Source organism: Paramormyrops kingsleyae, chromosome 11 (assembly GCF_048594095.1).
Source record: "Paramormyrops kingsleyae isolate MSU_618 chromosome 11, PKINGS_0.4, whole genome shotgun sequence".
Lineage (NCBI taxonomy): Eukaryota > Metazoa > Chordata > Actinopteri > Osteoglossiformes > Mormyridae > Paramormyrops > Paramormyrops kingsleyae.
This window is the reverse complement of record NC_132807.1, coordinates 6,921,803-6,936,525: the sequence shown is the minus strand read 5'-3', so window position 1 is coordinate 6,936,525 and position 14,723 is coordinate 6,921,803. Positions and strand designations below refer to the sequence as shown.

Genomic DNA, 14,723 nt, shown 5'->3' with positions numbered 1-14,723 from the left:
TTAGAGCTGAAGTGAACCTGAAATATTTCATCAACATATAACCCAAATACATTGAAAACTCGTCATTTTGATCAGTGACATGTAACTGAGCCACTAATTTTCCGGACATGATATAAAATATCTTTACTTCACAACAAAGAGGGGTCACAAATAAGAAGTAAATAGTCAAACACAAAATGTTTTCAAATACTAAGCCAAATGGGCTCACGCTATTACTGATTGTATTTTCTGTCAACAGAAAAGCTGTCATAGTTTCATTGGTTTGATTTTCATGCTGTGGAAGTCATATAAATATGATTTATATATGGGGGACACAAAAAAATACTTTAATTTGATATGTCATTTCACATTAAATGAAAAAGGAGAATTTAATTAAACCACTTTTGCCTGCCCTTGCGGTTGTGTTTTGCATGTATATGGCAGAGCGGAAGGTACTGTTTTGTTGACTTCTGAAGGAAAGTAGTTGGTGGAATTTTGTTTTCTTAAACAGATGTTTTGTCCTCATTTCAAGTCTTACCTCAGTAGCCATAGGACTGCTGGTGGTTTGAGTGGATTAGAGGCTGTTTTCCCCAGCAGGCTGTCTGGATCTCCAGTGGAGACCCTCCAACGCGCCCGCCGTAACCATATGGGGAAAAAAAAGGTCTTGTGTAAAGATTTATTGTGTTGTTTATTTTATATCTGGCTCAACCACAGGAGGCCTGAGCGAGATGTGTGCCCACTGTCTACCACACGTTTGGGGGCCAAAAGTGACGCCTCCGTGCCATTCAGCAGGCTGTGGGCAGTTTCTCCAACGCATTTCACTATGGAAACCCTCAAGAAGAGGTGCAGTACCAGGACTGGTCTCACACACCCACCACAAAGGAAGGCTCTTTCACTTAATACTCAGTAAGTGAATCATTCATAGATGGGGGCATTTGCCCCAAGACTTGTCTGCACCACAACCTGTTTGAAGTTACTGTTGCAGAAATAGTCACCATGCTAAGTGTTAGTTGTAGGAACATGTTGGTTGAAGGAACATGTCTAGATGGGGCAGTGTGTAGCTCAGTGGGTTAGGGAGGTTCTCAGCCTGTATCCAGAAGGTCATGGGCTCAAATACTTGAGCAAGGCCCTTAACCCTACCTGCTCCATGGATGCTGGCTTACTCTGCTTTCTGACCCAATTTTCCTTCCTTGCATGTTGCCTTGGACAAAAAGTATCTTCTAAATATATGAATGAGACACTTTGAGTAATGTCCCTGGTTAGATGTGTGCAGACATGACTCCATGCAGTATATTCAGTCTGTGAGTCTCAAGACAGGGGTGCTGTAAGGGGAGGGGGGGGGGCGGTGAGTCAGGACGATTGCAAGGGCTCCTGAGTGACTGGGGGCTTAAAAAAATTGGAAAATTACTGGATTGGTCTGGACTGGGGGGCCCAATATGATATGCTTTCATGGGGCCCGAAGTCTTCAGCATCTCCAAGAGTAAAAGTAGGTAAGTCGGGCTGGACGTCACAGAACCGGGGAACCCATACAAGATCAGACATTTGAGAGAGAGTGAAAACGCAGGCATGCATAATGGCTAATCTTAAAAACCTGTGTCCTTTCTGCCTCGATTCTGTACATTTTGTACTCTAAGAGAATATATTTATATATCAGACTTGTTAACTGGAAACATATCACGTCGCTGCAGATGGACGATGCTTCAGCAATACTGCGCTCCTTAGCCTTGAGTCACTTAAATCTGACTACAAATTTCTGCATGTTGAAAGTGCAGACTCACCATTAAGATGAACTCACTGTTCACTATATGCAATTTCCTTTATTTTTCGGGGGATCTTTCTTACATTATGACAGCCAGGTTTTATTAATGTCACTAAATATACAATGAAGCATGAAATAAATATCTTCCTGAAATTCATGCAAGTGTGCATGTGACAAAAAGCCCCCAGGGAACTCCCAGCACAGAATTGGGGTGATCGCCCCCTTGCACTGTGGGGTGGGGGGGGGCAGACCTGGCCATCGGCCATTGACCACACAAACAAATAAAGATCTGCTTTAAACAGCTTTGCATGTACTAGTGCTAGGTGGCTGCTAGCACTCCTTTATTGGTTCATAGGCATGTTTGACTATCCACAACAATAGACTATAAAATTAAGGAAATCAAACTCCCATGAATATATAAATGTTACAGCACATTCAAAGGAATAGAAAGTGCCAGATCTTCAAGTGTCACTCACAGAATTTAGAAGAAAACACATCCTTCAATGCCATTACATACAACCTACGCAAGTTTTCCCTTTAGAAATGAGTAACATTTCATCTTTAAAAAGGGCCACCTTTTGTAGGGCAGAGGATGGCGACTACAAGACCGGATGCTCCAATCATACAGTACATACAAACACATGGTGGCAGAACGGGCAACTTGGGGGTGGATGGAGAAATGGAATTTACCTCAAGTCTGAAGCGAATGAGTCAGTATTTAATAAAAGAAAGTCTAAATGAGCAGTTTGCCCTGGAATATTTGGGTGTGGTCTTTCCTACCACTATACCCCCACGCACTTGGTTTTATTGGCCAGATGATTTGTGTTTTCATTTAGGTTGAGGGGGGAAAAAAAAGAGAAAAACAAAAAAAAGCAATGGCTTAATCCTAAGCACATCTGTCAAAACAAGCCGAGTGATGGGTAAGTGCCCACGCGTCACCCAGCCCAATACACACATTTACAAACTAACAGCTGCTAGAGAAATGAAGTCAGAATCTGAAACCTTTGCTCTCATGCTCCCGGAGGGGCTGACACCTAGTGACCGAAACGTTCAGCAGTTCATTAAATGAAATGAATAATAAAAATAAATCCAAAACTGGAGCAGGAGGCAGAGTTTATTGACAAGTCAATCTAGATAAAAAACCATTTCAAAGTGTCAAAGCAATAAATATGGCAGATATAAAACTGAGCCAGTAAATGACATGAGATAAATATTAAAAGTTTCAGCCGACTTAATGATAAGCAGCTGCCACTTAAAGCTTAAGGCAAAGCACCATCTCTCCCGTCCATAGAATATGTTCCCTCAGCAGATCATGTGACCTAAAGAAAAGAAAAAAAGTCACTTAGGTTTGATAGAGCAAATATCTTTGGAAAGGCAGTCAATAAGGATTTTTTTAGCAATAGCCTTATGAGCGTAACCAGTAACTGAACAGAATTACATAGATAATATCCTTTATCTCCCCTCCCCCAGTCTCTCACACACACACACACACACACACACCTCACCCTTGTTCACTGCAGTCGCTTTTCAACAGCGTTTTGTATCTCTCCAAAGACTGCGTTATACAGCTGCTGTTTTGACATGGTCCCATCCAGCTGCACTGTAGGACGAGATTTCAAAATTAGACTACATTTAAAATAGTACACGATCCAAACCAGGTATACCAGGACACCAGGGTCTTACCGACATCAACCCCAGTCTCCTCCATGATGGTCTTGTGTTTCAGATACATGGGCCAAACGTGACCATCAAACAGTCCTGGTGGGTCTGGCACCAGGTATTTCCTTGACCTACAGAAAGATGATAGATTAAGATTCCAACAACGCTGAGCCTGGCTGGCGATCTTAAAAGCGGGTATATCCTTTGTTCACCACATGTTTGACAGGCTTCAGCAATGTTTCCCCAATACAGTCCTTGAGGACCCGCAGACAGTCAACATTCTTGATTCTCAAAATCTTGGGACAGTCTGGCAGGGAGCAAAAATGTGGACCATCTAGCAGGGAGCAAAATCATGGACTGTCTGTGGGTCCCCAAGGTCTAGATTGGAAAACACCAGTCTTTGCAGAAACAGTCACTCTAAAAATGCCAGAAATGTACAGGTTTAAAAATCAGATTAACGTCACTAGAATATTCTGTAGTATGTTATTAATAACCTCACCCCCTCCTTCTCCTGCACTCTTCGTACGGGAGGTAAACGAAGTAGCACTGGTCAAAAACGTCGATCAAAGGTCTGGGCGGAAACACAAAGACCACTCAGGGACTTGAACTCCATGCTAAAGTAGAGCAGGGCAGTGAGCCCACAACCTACCCGTGCGTGTACAGCAGAAATCCCTCCACAATAAGGATGTGGACCTCCACGTCCCACGTCTGCAGGGTCCTCTCCCGTTCTGAAGTGCTGCCGACGCCATGTGACCTCTCGAATTTCGACGGGTTCTCGAGCCAGGCGTGGATGGTGCTCATCATTGCCTCCATGTCCAGAGAGGTGATCACTGGGGGAGGAACAGAAGAATGAGAAAGGAACATGGACAGATTTTCAGCAGGCGTCCTGCATGTGGGACATGCAAATGCATCGAGGTGCCCGTGTCACTCATACACACGGGCGTGCGGGCAAAACCCCCTCTGAAGAGAGGCCAGCTTACCATCATACTGCTTAAAGCCATCTTCACCCACTTCAATCTGATCTTGGGGCTGAAACATACACGGATGAGATACTCCTGTACAATCTAAAAGGCAAACGCCCTGAAGATTGTTCTGTGCAACTAAACAGGCAGGTTTTAGCCTTCCAGCCCAAAATGATAACGCGATCCAGATAAAGAGGAATGAGGTTTAAAATATCCGACTGCATTGGATGCAACACACTGCAATGTGCTACAGCAAAAAAAAAAAAAAAAAAAAAACTTCTGATATAAATTGTAAATGACGTCTAATAACCAAAATGGGCAAAGTACGAACATAGAAATATGGTCGAATGAGTAAAAAGCTATTACGGCATTGTGAATAGGGGAGTTAGATTTTTTTAAAAACTAATATAAAAAAGCTAATATAAATTTGTGTGCTCATTTCATCCGTATTTTATTTATGTGGTTAAATTGTGGTTAAGTTGATCGGGAGAACCAGCAGTTGGTAAGAACTCACCTTGAAAAAGTCGTCTTGATGAACGACACAGCAGTTGGGCAAGTTTTTCATTAACTTGTTAGTAAGGGTAGTTTTACCCCCGTTTGTTACCCTGTGAGGCAAAAAGGGACATACTACGTTAAGTACAGGAAGACATTTTACTTTACACTCATATTGCTTAAATCCGCTCCTGCGCAGTAAATGCCGAGTATGAAATTGCGCAGCATCAGATGGGAAATTCAGAAAAGTGCATAAGTCTGCATATACCGTTAATGCCACACATACACATTAAATCTGCTGTCTCATGCAACGGGCTAGTAATTGTACCCCAAATTTAATTACGAGCCCATTCACTGCGACTCACCCGCCGATGCCGATGACAAACTTCATCTCTGAAATCAGATCGTAAGCGCAAAACTGCTGGAAGCCGCCGATAAACCCGCGGCGGACGAGCGCGACGACGGAGGAAAGAGTGGAAGAGGAGGCGAAAGGAGACCGTCAGCTACTCAGCTTATCCATCGCGTGTGTCGTGCAAAAAGCAGGGTGATGTCTGTCTCCCAGCTGCTGACAAAAGAAGGAAAACTCACTTTTCCCACACACTGTAACTTCGTGCCCGATTGGCTATTTAAACTGTAGCCCCCAGCGGAAACGACATATTTGCATCCAATCAGGGGGGAGACGAATATATTCTGCCCCGCCCAAATATCCACCCAATGAAGTCTTCAGAAGTGCTTTACCGCTGCAGGTCAAGTGGTGTTAATTTTTTTCCACGTCTTTTTAAGTTAAATGTATTTCGACAGTGAGATGGGTGCGTATAGCCGGGCTTATTACCCCGTGTATAATTGTTGTTGTAAATAGTTGGCTTCGGTTTATGGGTTTCCCAATGCTTCCAAGTGTGTGCCCCGATCTGTGCCAGTGACTCGCGTGTTTCAGTGCCCTCTGTAAAAATTTACCATGTGTGTGCCTTACAGTCCAGCGTCAGATGTATTCCAACATAGACCTGTGGTTGTTATTTATGTGCGATTTTCTTAAAGGCAGGTATTAAAGAACAAGTTTCTTGCCTTAAAAAAGTTTTTCTTGTTCTTATCATTGTTATGCTGGGGTCTGCAAGTTATTATACTGGTATCAGAAGTGAGATACCAGAATTGGCCCCACTGGTGCTACTGAAGCTGGTCCTCCTGCATATCACCCTGGAAGTCCATTCCAACCTGGCAGGACTGTGGGTGACACTGGAGAAGCAGTGGCGACCACCATGCTGCAAGGCCAGCGCAGGATGGCATGGTGCTATTATTTGCTGGTGCTATGGGGAGAAGGGGCACCAGGCCCGCTGTTGCCTAGAAGCCCGCACCAGAGCTGCCAGCAAACGAGCTGAGAGCAGTCCAGTGAGGTAGGCATCACCCCGGTCCTCTGCAGTGCATCCTGAAGCTGCCCCTAACAGCCCAACGGTCCCCTGTTGGAGACGATGTCAGCGGACACGAGAGGCGGGAGCTTCCAGAGACTCTTCCAGAACTCGAAGAGCAGCAGCAGTAGAACCAGCAGGACTATGAACAGCCGCGGGAGGATCCGGCTAGACGGGAGTGCGAGCGTGACAGCCAAAACCAGCAGCCAGGTAGCAGAGGCGGCGTTGCTGGGCCGCGAGGAGGCATGTCGTGCCTTGGAGGCCAAACTGGCCCAGGAGCACCTAAAGCTGGGCAAGTAGCAGGTGCAGATTGAGGAGGATGAGGAGCAGCTGCAGGCAGACATGGAAAAGGGACAGTGCACCCTGGACAAGCTGCGGGTGGAGATGGCCTGCAGGAAGCGGCTGCGCAAGGCCACCTGATCCAAGGAACAAGAAGGACAGCAAGCCTCACCAAGCTGTGCAAGGTGAAGGACCAGCGCATGACAGCTTCTCGGTCTCCTCTGGCTAACCAATCACTGGAAATGGCGCACCGGTGACTGCCACCAGACCTCTGGGACTAGTTTCAGAGCTGAGGGGGGGACAGGATATGGTGGTCCTTAAGATGGTCAAACTTTGTGGGGGGGCAGTGTAGTGCCCTCCACATATCGGAGCCTATTAGTATTTCCCAGCATGCTCAAGAGCCGTGTAAATAGCCCCATGTGTAATTGTTGTTGTAAATAGTTGTGCTGTGTCTTTGGTTTATGTAAATGTGTTTGCCTCTGTGTGGCCAGATCTGTGCCAGTTACTCGCGTGTTTCCATGCCCTTTGTAAATTGTTACCATGTGTGTGCCGTACAATCCAGCATCAGACCTCCTTGTGTTCCACCGTTATGTGTAATGGAGTGGTGGTTGTTGTTTGCCTATGGTTCTTTTAAGGGCTGATCTTAAAGAGCACATCATCTTTCAAACAAGTGTGATCTCCCTCTTTTGTGCCACCGCAATACTCGGGTCAGCTGACTAATACTGACTTAAAACGAATAAGCAAGGAACCAATATATCAGTCATTTGAAGCAGGAGTACTGAATATTATATGTAGTAGAGCAAGATTTTTTTAAACCTATTTTTGTTGATCAATCTTCAATAAGCAGAATACATTGTTTTTGAAAAGTACTATAGGAATCAAATTTATTATTATTATTACTGTTGTTTTTGCTGTTCTTGTTAGATCTTTTATGTGGAAATATCATGAAAGTACTTTATTTCTTCATATTATATGTTTAACTTTTGTTTATAGCCAATTTAACTCAGTTTCTTCTTTGTTTTGAAGCATTTCAGTAAAACTGTGATGCTGTCATTTGAGGCTAAAACCAAAATAACAGCCCCATGTTTACAGCCCACAGTTACGGTTTTTCAGTCCAAAAAAAGACAATATGGGACTCACATCCGTATGATATGATCTCCATTACTCAACATTCTTAACCGATGCTAAATAAGGCACCTTAAACTTAGCAACAGACAATAACTACCTTTCTTTAAAACTTTTTTTATCATCCTGCAAGATCTAGGTCAGTGTCATATAAATGTTGGTATATATTAGCAAAATTCACACAATTTGCAGTTTATGAAAAAACACAAACATTAATTAATTTGGTAAAACTAATTTCCTTGTGCATTGTATTCAGAAATAGTCGCAAAAAAGAAGTAATTTAGAAAACATGTTATGGGTGCAAATTTTCCTTCATTTAACACAATCACATTATAAGGTGACATAATTTTATGTATATTTTTGTCCAGTTCACCCAGTTTCTCAAAATGCTCTTATTTGTGACTGTTTTAGTGCTTGCTCCCCCCCCCCCCAAATTATAACATAGTGATTATTATCAATGCAGAGCTGTAATGTGTTTGTGTCAGTGAATACAAAAAGCATGCTATTCTCACATCCTGACAGTAGCCTCACCAGTTGTTCACTGCAGTCACTTAAGTCACTAATGTTAAGTCTGTACAAAGTAATATAAGTGGGATTTTCAGTTGCCAATCATCCATTTTCAGTAACCACATATCCTATCCAGGGTTAGGGTTAGGGTTAGATAGACGGATACCGGGGGGTCCAGATCCTATCTTGGAGTATAAGGCAGGGAACGACCCAGGATGGGACGCCAACCCAATGCAGGGCACAGTCACCCCCAGCATTTACTATTTGACAGTCTAATAACTTCAGTGTGTTTTTGGACTGTGGGGGGAAGCAAGAGCACCCAGAGGAAATCCCATGACAATATGGGGAGAAGACGCAAACTCCACACACAGAGCCATGGTGGAGACTCAGACCCTGGGCCCAGTGGTGTAAGGCAACAGTGCTAACCACTGCACCACCACACCATCCATCAGTTATAATGTAAAATGCAAATCAACCAGTAAAATGGGTCATTAAGAGAGGAAATATTGTACACAGACATGCCCATTCATGAGTACTGCTTGTCCGGCATCACAGAGCTTCATTACACAGGTTGTGGCTACCATCTATGTGAAGGACAGACGTGTGAAAATAACGCTGAGTTCATTTTGAGGTTCTGTTTGCCCCATTCAGTGCGATACTTATAACTGTAAACTGCAATGAATTCTGAGGTCTGGAGCCAGAGGAACACCGTCAAGAATAAAACAATAGAAAGCTTTCTTTGGTAACCCAAACTCGTCTTGGATTAAAATGCACTTCAAGATATTAGCAAAGTCAATGTCCGTGACTGATTAAAAACAATGAATCAATGCCTTTGTTTGCAACAGAGAACGTTACTACCTGCAGACCGAAGTTGCACAATACTGCCCCCTGGAGGAAATGTCAAGGGTAATGCGTATAAGTGTAGATGATCAACGCTGCGCATCGTTGAGTCAGAATATTCACCAAGTACAAAAAGTACAAGGAATTCATTTTGGTAGAAGCGGGGACATGACGTACCAGTTACGCATATAAGCAAGATACGGCATAATGCAAACCTGTGCCATGTTCTAGGTTACCTATGGATGTGTTTATGATTTAAAATAATTTAATAAAATAATAATTTTACGTCACATTATGTGTAAAAAAATAAAATAAATAAACAACAAGAAGATAAAAGAGGACGCTCATCTGCTCAGGGTCTTCGGGAAAAAAAGACCTCCGGCTGCTTAAAAGTAAAATGATCAAAACGAGCTTAATCATTAATTTATTTGACTTTTACACGCAGAAGCATATGTCACTTGACCCACCTACGTTCGTCAGACGTTACTGGGGAGATCTGTGCAACTTATTCTCTGATAATGTAGATAGACGGATAATAACTTAATCCTCAGCCATTTAACGTACGTGACTTTCATCAAGGACACAATCTCAGAGTCCGTATGAAATTTTACCCGGAAACCCAGTATCTCACACTCTTTACATTCACGATGACATTTATCAAGATGGGTTGAGGTCGAAGAACTTTAGTACTTAGGATTAAGTGGATCATTTAAAACATCAAAACACAAAAGAAAAACACAAAATACATTTAAAATTGCAATGTATAATTCACGTACAAAAAGAGAAAGACTGTGTAATGCATTGTAATTGTTCCATATATAATATGGCACTTTAGCACAAACTGAAACGTGGACACACTCCGACACATTTTGACAGGTTTAAATACCATAGGTCACAGCGGATGTTGCGGTAGGAGGACCGAGTGCCATCACGCGGAAGTTGGAAGCAGGTACAGTACGTGTGTTTTACCTTAATTACAGATCTTACTTAAATGGACTGGTATGAGGCGTGCAATCGGATTTTAAAAATCAGCAAAAATAGAAATGTAAACTTCATCCATTGCTTTGTTTTATACAGTAGCCACCTGTCTGGAGAACTCTAGCCAAAGGGAGGTTATAACGAGCTACTGCCAATTGCTGTTGAAGCCACTGAGTACTGTGACTTCCTGATCACCATTATGCAGCTTGTGCCTGTCGCCCTTTAGGAACTCGGTTTAAGGTCCGCTGCTGTACAGCTGGCCCACGTAAGGCAGGCGTCTAGGTACCCCACTGTCAGAAGTCTAGCTACCCCACTATTGACTTTACTATTGCGCGGGAATGTGGCATTTTGCTTGCACCAAGGCAGGAGATGGTATGACATTATATGTAAGCTCTCCGTACACCGACTCTTAAGCGTGAAGTTTTAATGACTTAATTAAATTTGGAATGCTCATAGCCTATATTTTTGGAATCACTACCTTTTTTTTTGCTAGGCTGAGACCTTCGGAAAGCATTTAAGACGTTATTAAGTGTCGTTGGGACCGGAACTACACTCGGGTTGATACGAACTTGTGAAACCGTTAAAAAATATATAGACGTGCTACCAGTTTGCTGACAATTTCTCTGACGAAGCTCAGCAAAAACACCTCGGACAGGCACTGGCACAAAAAGGCACTGCCTGCTTGATATCTAATGTGAGATAAGGGTGTTTGCACAGTGTCCATGTTCTAAAAGCACAAACTGTATTCTCACTGGTCAGTTTAAGAAAAAACTCGGAAACAATAATGGCCACTTGTGCATGTCTTGGGTGGCTGGTGAAAACAAGTTAAACCCCTTCAGTAAACAACCAAGCTCGCCGTAGTTTTCCTTGTGTGTAGAGTGACTTGATTTTTAAAGACGTTTATTACGGAAGTTCTTTAAACTTTCAGCTGTATTGTGTGATTGAAATGGTCTTGGAATTAGATTTCTTATATTTACACATTTAAGCCATTCACTGGGGGGAGCAGATCAGCATTGAGGTGGAAAGGATGTAAAGCTTACAGAGAACATTTACATAAGTTACATAAGAAGTGCCTGGTCTCCGCTTTCAAATGTTCATTGTCTTCGAATAAATGACTGTAAGTCTCAGGATTTTCGGTTGGTCTAGGGTCTCTGGCCTGCCAATCTTTAATACAAGAAGTGAGTCTCATCATTAGTGAAAGCTTTTGTTTTTCTTTTTTTTCCCTGAAGTGTGTATCTGTTCTGACACGTTACCTGTGTAAAATAGGCTGTGATAGTTTCTTGCGCTCCAGCCCATACGAGAGCTTTGGCTGCACTTGCGTTGTTTGTGGTGCCGGATTAAGTTAAAAACCTGGTTTTCTGGGGTGTCTGTAGTGTCTGATATGAGAACCTATTGTGTTTGTCTCTTTTTATCTTAACCTAAATCGCTTTGCTGCTGATGTCTGGTGCGGTTGAAAATGAAAATTTGTGGTCTAGGTTTCCTGTTTGTAAGGAAAGTGTTTGCAGCCTGCCATCAGACTAACGCTTACAGACCAATCGGTACGACATTTGGGGGATTTCCAAACATCCATCCATCCATTATCTCCTGCTTATCCGAGTTCTAGTCGCGGGGGCAGCAGTCTCAGCAGGGAAACCCAGACTTTCCTCTCCCCGGCCACTTCATCCAGCTCCTCCGGGGGAATCCCGAGGCGTTCCCAGGCCAGTCAAGAGACACAGTCCCTCCAGCGTGTCCTGGGTCTTCCCCGGGGCCTCCTCCCAGTGGGACATGCCCTGAACACCTCACCAGGGAGGCGTCCAGGAGGCATCCTAATCAGATGCCCGAGCCACCTCATCTGGCTCCTCTCAATGCGGAGGAGCAGCAGCTCTACTCTGAGTCCCTCCCGAATGACCGAGTTCCTCACCCTATCTCTAAGGGAGAGCCCAGCCACCCTGCGGAGAAAACTCATTTTGGCCGCTTATACTCGCGATCTTGTTCTTTTGGTCACTGCCCATAGGTGAGGGTAGGAACGTAGATCGACTGGTAAATCGAGAGCTTTGCCTTTTGGCTCAGCTCCTTCTTCACCATGACAGACCGATGCAGCGCCCGCATCACTGCGGACGCAGCACCGATCTGCCTGTCGATCTCCCATTCCATCCTTCCCTCACTTGTGAACAAGACCCCGAGATACTTAAACTCCTCCACTTGGGGAGAGCATCTTTCCAAACAGTCCATGTTTTTGCTCCTGCTAGGAGCTGGGAGGGAGCAAAGATGTGGACCGTCTGAGGGTCGCAAAGGACCGGCTTGCGGAACCCCGCTGTAGGGCACAATTGGTCAGTGTTCCAAATGCCCCACAGCACCCCTGCAGGCGTGCCTGTATGTATACAGCTGCACATGCTTAAAAACATCATTTTAGCTGCTTGGATTGATCCAGATAGTAGGTTAAATTAATTCCCCATAATAATGTTAATTAATGAAAATCATTTTGTTACAGGGCAATTGATTTCTCAAGTGTAAATGTTGGTACTTCATCTTTGTAATCTTCGTTTTTGTAGAAGCTATTTTCCACCAATAGTAAAAATCATAAAGAATAATAGTAAAAAAAATGCATTGTTTTGTCCAGTTTCTCTTGCAGTGGCCCCAACTTTTATTTTGGCAAAAAAAAAGACCAATGGAATGTTCACAGGTCAGAAAAACAGATTTAAAGTGTTTGGACAGAAGAGCTTTGTTTTGATGTGCTGGTTGGTGTTTTGGTCATCGCTCCTCCATCAGCTTTATTTTTCTCTGTCTGGCTTCTGACATCTGTACCCACTCAGTGGTTTAAATTCATGCCTGACAGATGACAAAATAGCTGAAAGGATTCCCATGTCCACCCCTATTCCTGCTGCTGGTAGTCCCAAGACGGCAACAACAACAAAACAAAAAAAGCAGAAATTTTACTAAAAATATCTTTAATCGAATCATTCTGTTTAGCTCAGGACCTGCGTCAGCTAATTTTGAGAGTGGGAGTGTGGAGCAGTGTCAGATTCTTACCCGCTGTCACCACGGCGATAGGCCGTCACACATTCGTGGAGATTGGGCCGACTCTACTGACGTATGTGTCCACTATTAGCCCCTCATGCTACGCGCAGATGTTCCTTTCCATTTTCGGTGATCCCGAATCGTGTGTCAGCCCGTCGCTATGGACTCCTTGCAGGGGGCTGACCCCATAGCGGTGATATAACACCCGAAATAGGAATCCCTATCGAAAAATGGCAGTGACAAAGTGCTTGTCAGTGGAATGAGGCCAATCGCAACAGTCACACAGACATACCGGTACTTATTGTAAAAACTGAGTAAATATTTATAACCCCAAAGTCACAAAAGGTATGTGTAGAAACGTTACGTAGGTCATATCTGCTGAATTTGTGTCATGTATCTATAGGTAACTAAACGGGTAACTGGCTCCATGCACGGTGTCCATTTTTTCTGTCTTACAGGTTTCCAGGATTCATTGGTATGTCAGTCACTGGTCTCAGGGTGGGACAGTTGTTGGGTGGCAGACGTCTGGGGGACCCCATCCCCCACTAGTGACACTGGTGGGACCCACTTGTGCGGCACCTGTGCAGCGAGCTCAAGAGGCAGCGGAGTGACGGGGCAGGCAGTTTGAGCATGACGGAGTTTTGGGTGTGCTTCAGCTGCTGCATCGCAGAACAGCCCCAGCCTGTCAGTGTTCCCTCAGGTTACACATTTCTTAAGAATAAAAAAAAAAGGAAACTTCACTCTCTGAAGTCATCGGATGTTGTGTCTTCCGTTTCCGACTTGCAGAAGAGAAGGCGACGAATAGACCGCTCCATGATCGGCGAGCCCACGAACTTCATCCACACCACACACGTGGGGTCTGGGGATATGGGTTTGGATTTTTCAGTAAGTCTAACATCCATCCATCTCTCAACCAACTCAAAGCACATGCTTTCTAGACCATTGGTGACTAGGCAGGCCAGACCTGAAACTTTGTAACCATCTCAGGTTTAACTCGCTTCCCAGTAGCTAAATTATTGGTAACCCTTTGGATAAATTGCAGCTGTGGTTGACATTTTATGCTTCTCAAACACATGGTTTTGAAGTTTGAGCTTCACTGCTGTAAGCGAATTATGTTAACCTGTGTGACAAATTATTATTTAAATGCACATTCAAATATAATGTGTATATATAACAATTTTGATTTGATAAAATATTAGTGACACCTGATAGTTTGCATTAACCATCTGAAGGTAAAATCCTTTTCTCTGACTGTGTTTTTTTTCTTTTCAAAGGTAGATTCCATTCAGAACCAAATGAAATCAAAAGGTGGTTATAATTCCAGGGTAGTGGATGGCGTCCAAGACTGAGCCTGAGTATGTAAGTAATTTCCTGCTTCAAAATCCACAGTAGGAAGAAACGCATAAACAAACCAATTAAAACATGCAAAGACAATATAGCCTTTAAAATAGATAGCAGTTATCTCAACAGAGTGAATTGTTATTCTAGTATTCAGTTATGTAACACACAACAATGTTAACAGCAATGTCAACACAAAAACATGTGTTTCTTCTGATGATTAAAAACCCTAACCCTATTTACCTTAAAAACCCTAACCCTATTTACCTTAAAAACCCTAACCCTATTTACCTTAAAAACCCTAACCCTATTTACCTTAAAAACCCTAACCCTATTTACCTTCTCTTTCAGCTCAGGCTCCCATGGCCGCCACCCACAAGTGGCTCTTCATATGCCAGCGGGGAACAG

The 14,723-nt window shown here is 43.5% G+C and overlaps 1 protein-coding gene and 2 long non-coding RNA genes across 5 annotated transcripts; 1 reads left to right on the top strand and 2 right to left on the bottom strand.

The window, feature by feature from the left end:
• Nucleotides 1-2,834: 2,834 nt before the first annotated feature.
• LOC111844945 (nicotinamide riboside kinase 2-like) lies at nucleotides 2,835-5,469 on the bottom strand. Of its 3 annotated transcripts, none has more exons than XM_023813899.2 (8): nucleotides 5,217-5,469; nucleotides 4,874-4,964; nucleotides 4,378-4,426; nucleotides 4,047-4,227; nucleotides 3,897-3,968; nucleotides 3,422-3,528; nucleotides 3,239-3,338; nucleotides 2,835-3,057 (listed from the first exon to the last, which is right to left on the bottom strand). In XM_023813899.2, exons 1-7 carry the CDS (start codon nucleotides 5,240-5,242, stop codon nucleotides 3,250-3,252), a joined length of 615 nt encoding a protein of 204 aa, XP_023669667.1. In that variant the 5' UTR covers nucleotides 5,243-5,469; the 3' UTR covers nucleotides 2,835-3,057; nucleotides 3,239-3,249. The 3 variants fall into 3 exon arrangements, with proteins under 3 accessions (XP_023669667.1, XP_023669666.1, XP_023669668.1); XM_023813898.2 differs by having other exon boundaries at nucleotides 3,244-3,338; nucleotides 5,217-5,467; XM_023813900.2 differs by lacking the exon at nucleotides 4,378-4,426 and having other exon boundaries at nucleotides 3,244-3,338; nucleotides 5,217-5,465.
• A 4,152-nt stretch (nucleotides 5,470-9,621) lies between these two features.
• On the top strand, nucleotides 9,622-14,301 carry LOC140593433 (uncharacterized). The gene is made up of 3 exons (XR_011993757.1): nucleotides 9,622-9,951; nucleotides 13,436-13,862; nucleotides 14,252-14,301. It is a non-coding gene; the product is annotated as an uncharacterized lncRNA (long non-coding RNA).
• On the bottom strand, nucleotides 12,891-14,723 carry LOC111844951 (uncharacterized). The gene is made up of 2 exons (XR_002838511.2): nucleotides 14,655-14,723; nucleotides 12,891-13,836 (listed from the first exon to the last, which is right to left on the bottom strand). It is a non-coding gene; the product is annotated as an uncharacterized lncRNA (long non-coding RNA).

Coding starts and splice junctions, on each gene's coding strand:
- LOC111844945 (XM_023813899.2), bottom strand. CDS start 5,242: ATGAAGTTTGTCATCGGCATCGGCGG. Junction 4,965..5,216: donor TTTGTCATCGGCATCGGCGG/GTGAGTCGCAGT, acceptor TTTGCCTCACAG/GGTAACAAACGGGGGTAAAA. Junction 3,969..4,046: donor TTTCTGCTGTACACGCACGG/GTAGGTTGTGGG, acceptor GTTTCCGCCCAG/ACCTTTGATCGACGTTTTTG.